The sequence below is a fragment of the Herpailurus yagouaroundi genome, unplaced genomic scaffold, assembly GCF_014898765.1.
Source record: "Herpailurus yagouaroundi ecotype Mexico unplaced genomic scaffold, PumYag 267, whole genome shotgun sequence".
NCBI classification, from domain to species: domain Eukaryota; kingdom Metazoa; phylum Chordata; class Mammalia; order Carnivora; family Felidae; genus Herpailurus; species Herpailurus yagouaroundi.
In genome coordinates, this window is record NW_024412484.1 from 43,562 (window position 1) to 44,080 (window position 519).

General features: G+C 76.1%; 1 protein-coding gene across 3 annotated transcripts in view; it reads left to right on the forward strand.

Annotated features, from left to right (window-relative positions):
* Positions 1-194: 194 nt before the first annotated feature.
* STKLD1 (serine/threonine kinase like domain containing 1) overlaps positions 195-519 on the forward strand; it is a 23,092-nt gene continuing 22,767 nt past the window's right edge. For all 3 annotated transcript variants that reach the window (XM_040461500.1, XM_040461497.1, XM_040461498.1), the window contains exon 1: positions 195-368. In XM_040461500.1, coding sequence (XP_040317434.1) covers positions 354-368 — 15 coding nt within the window. In that variant the 5' untranslated portion in view covers positions 195-353. The remainder of the gene's footprint in view (positions 369-519) is intronic.

A 519-nucleotide genomic window follows, 5' to 3' on the forward strand; every position in this document is an offset into this window, starting at 1 on the left:
CGCCCGCCGCGCCCTGGCCCGGGCAGCCCCGCCCGGCCCCGCCCTCCGCGCTCTCAGGCCCCGCCCGCCACGTTCTCAGGCCCCGCCCGCCGAGCGCTCTCAGGCCACCCGGCTGGAGGGGCGTGTCGGAGCTCCCCCCCCCCCCCCCCCCCGCCCCCGCCCGCGCGTGCACCGTTCAGGCAGGCGCACCTGGGGCTGAGGGGGCGCCCTCGGGGCGGGGGAAGGGGCGCTCTGCCGGGCGCGCTCTCTACTGAGCATGCTCAGTCGAGGGTCCGCGCGTGGGCTCCGGCTAGGGGCGCACCCCCAGCGCCGTGCCAAGGGAGAGGACGCGGGGAGTCTCCCCTGGGGACACTATGGAGAAGTACCAGGTGCCAAGTTGTTCCCTGGTGGGGAGGCCGGGGCGACGAGAACCCGCCGGTTTGGGGCGAGCCAGGGACCTCAACGACCTCCTGCAACCCCCACCCAGCCCCCTACCGGTTTACCGGTCACAGCCGCTGGAGAGGGGGCTGGTGGCCAAGT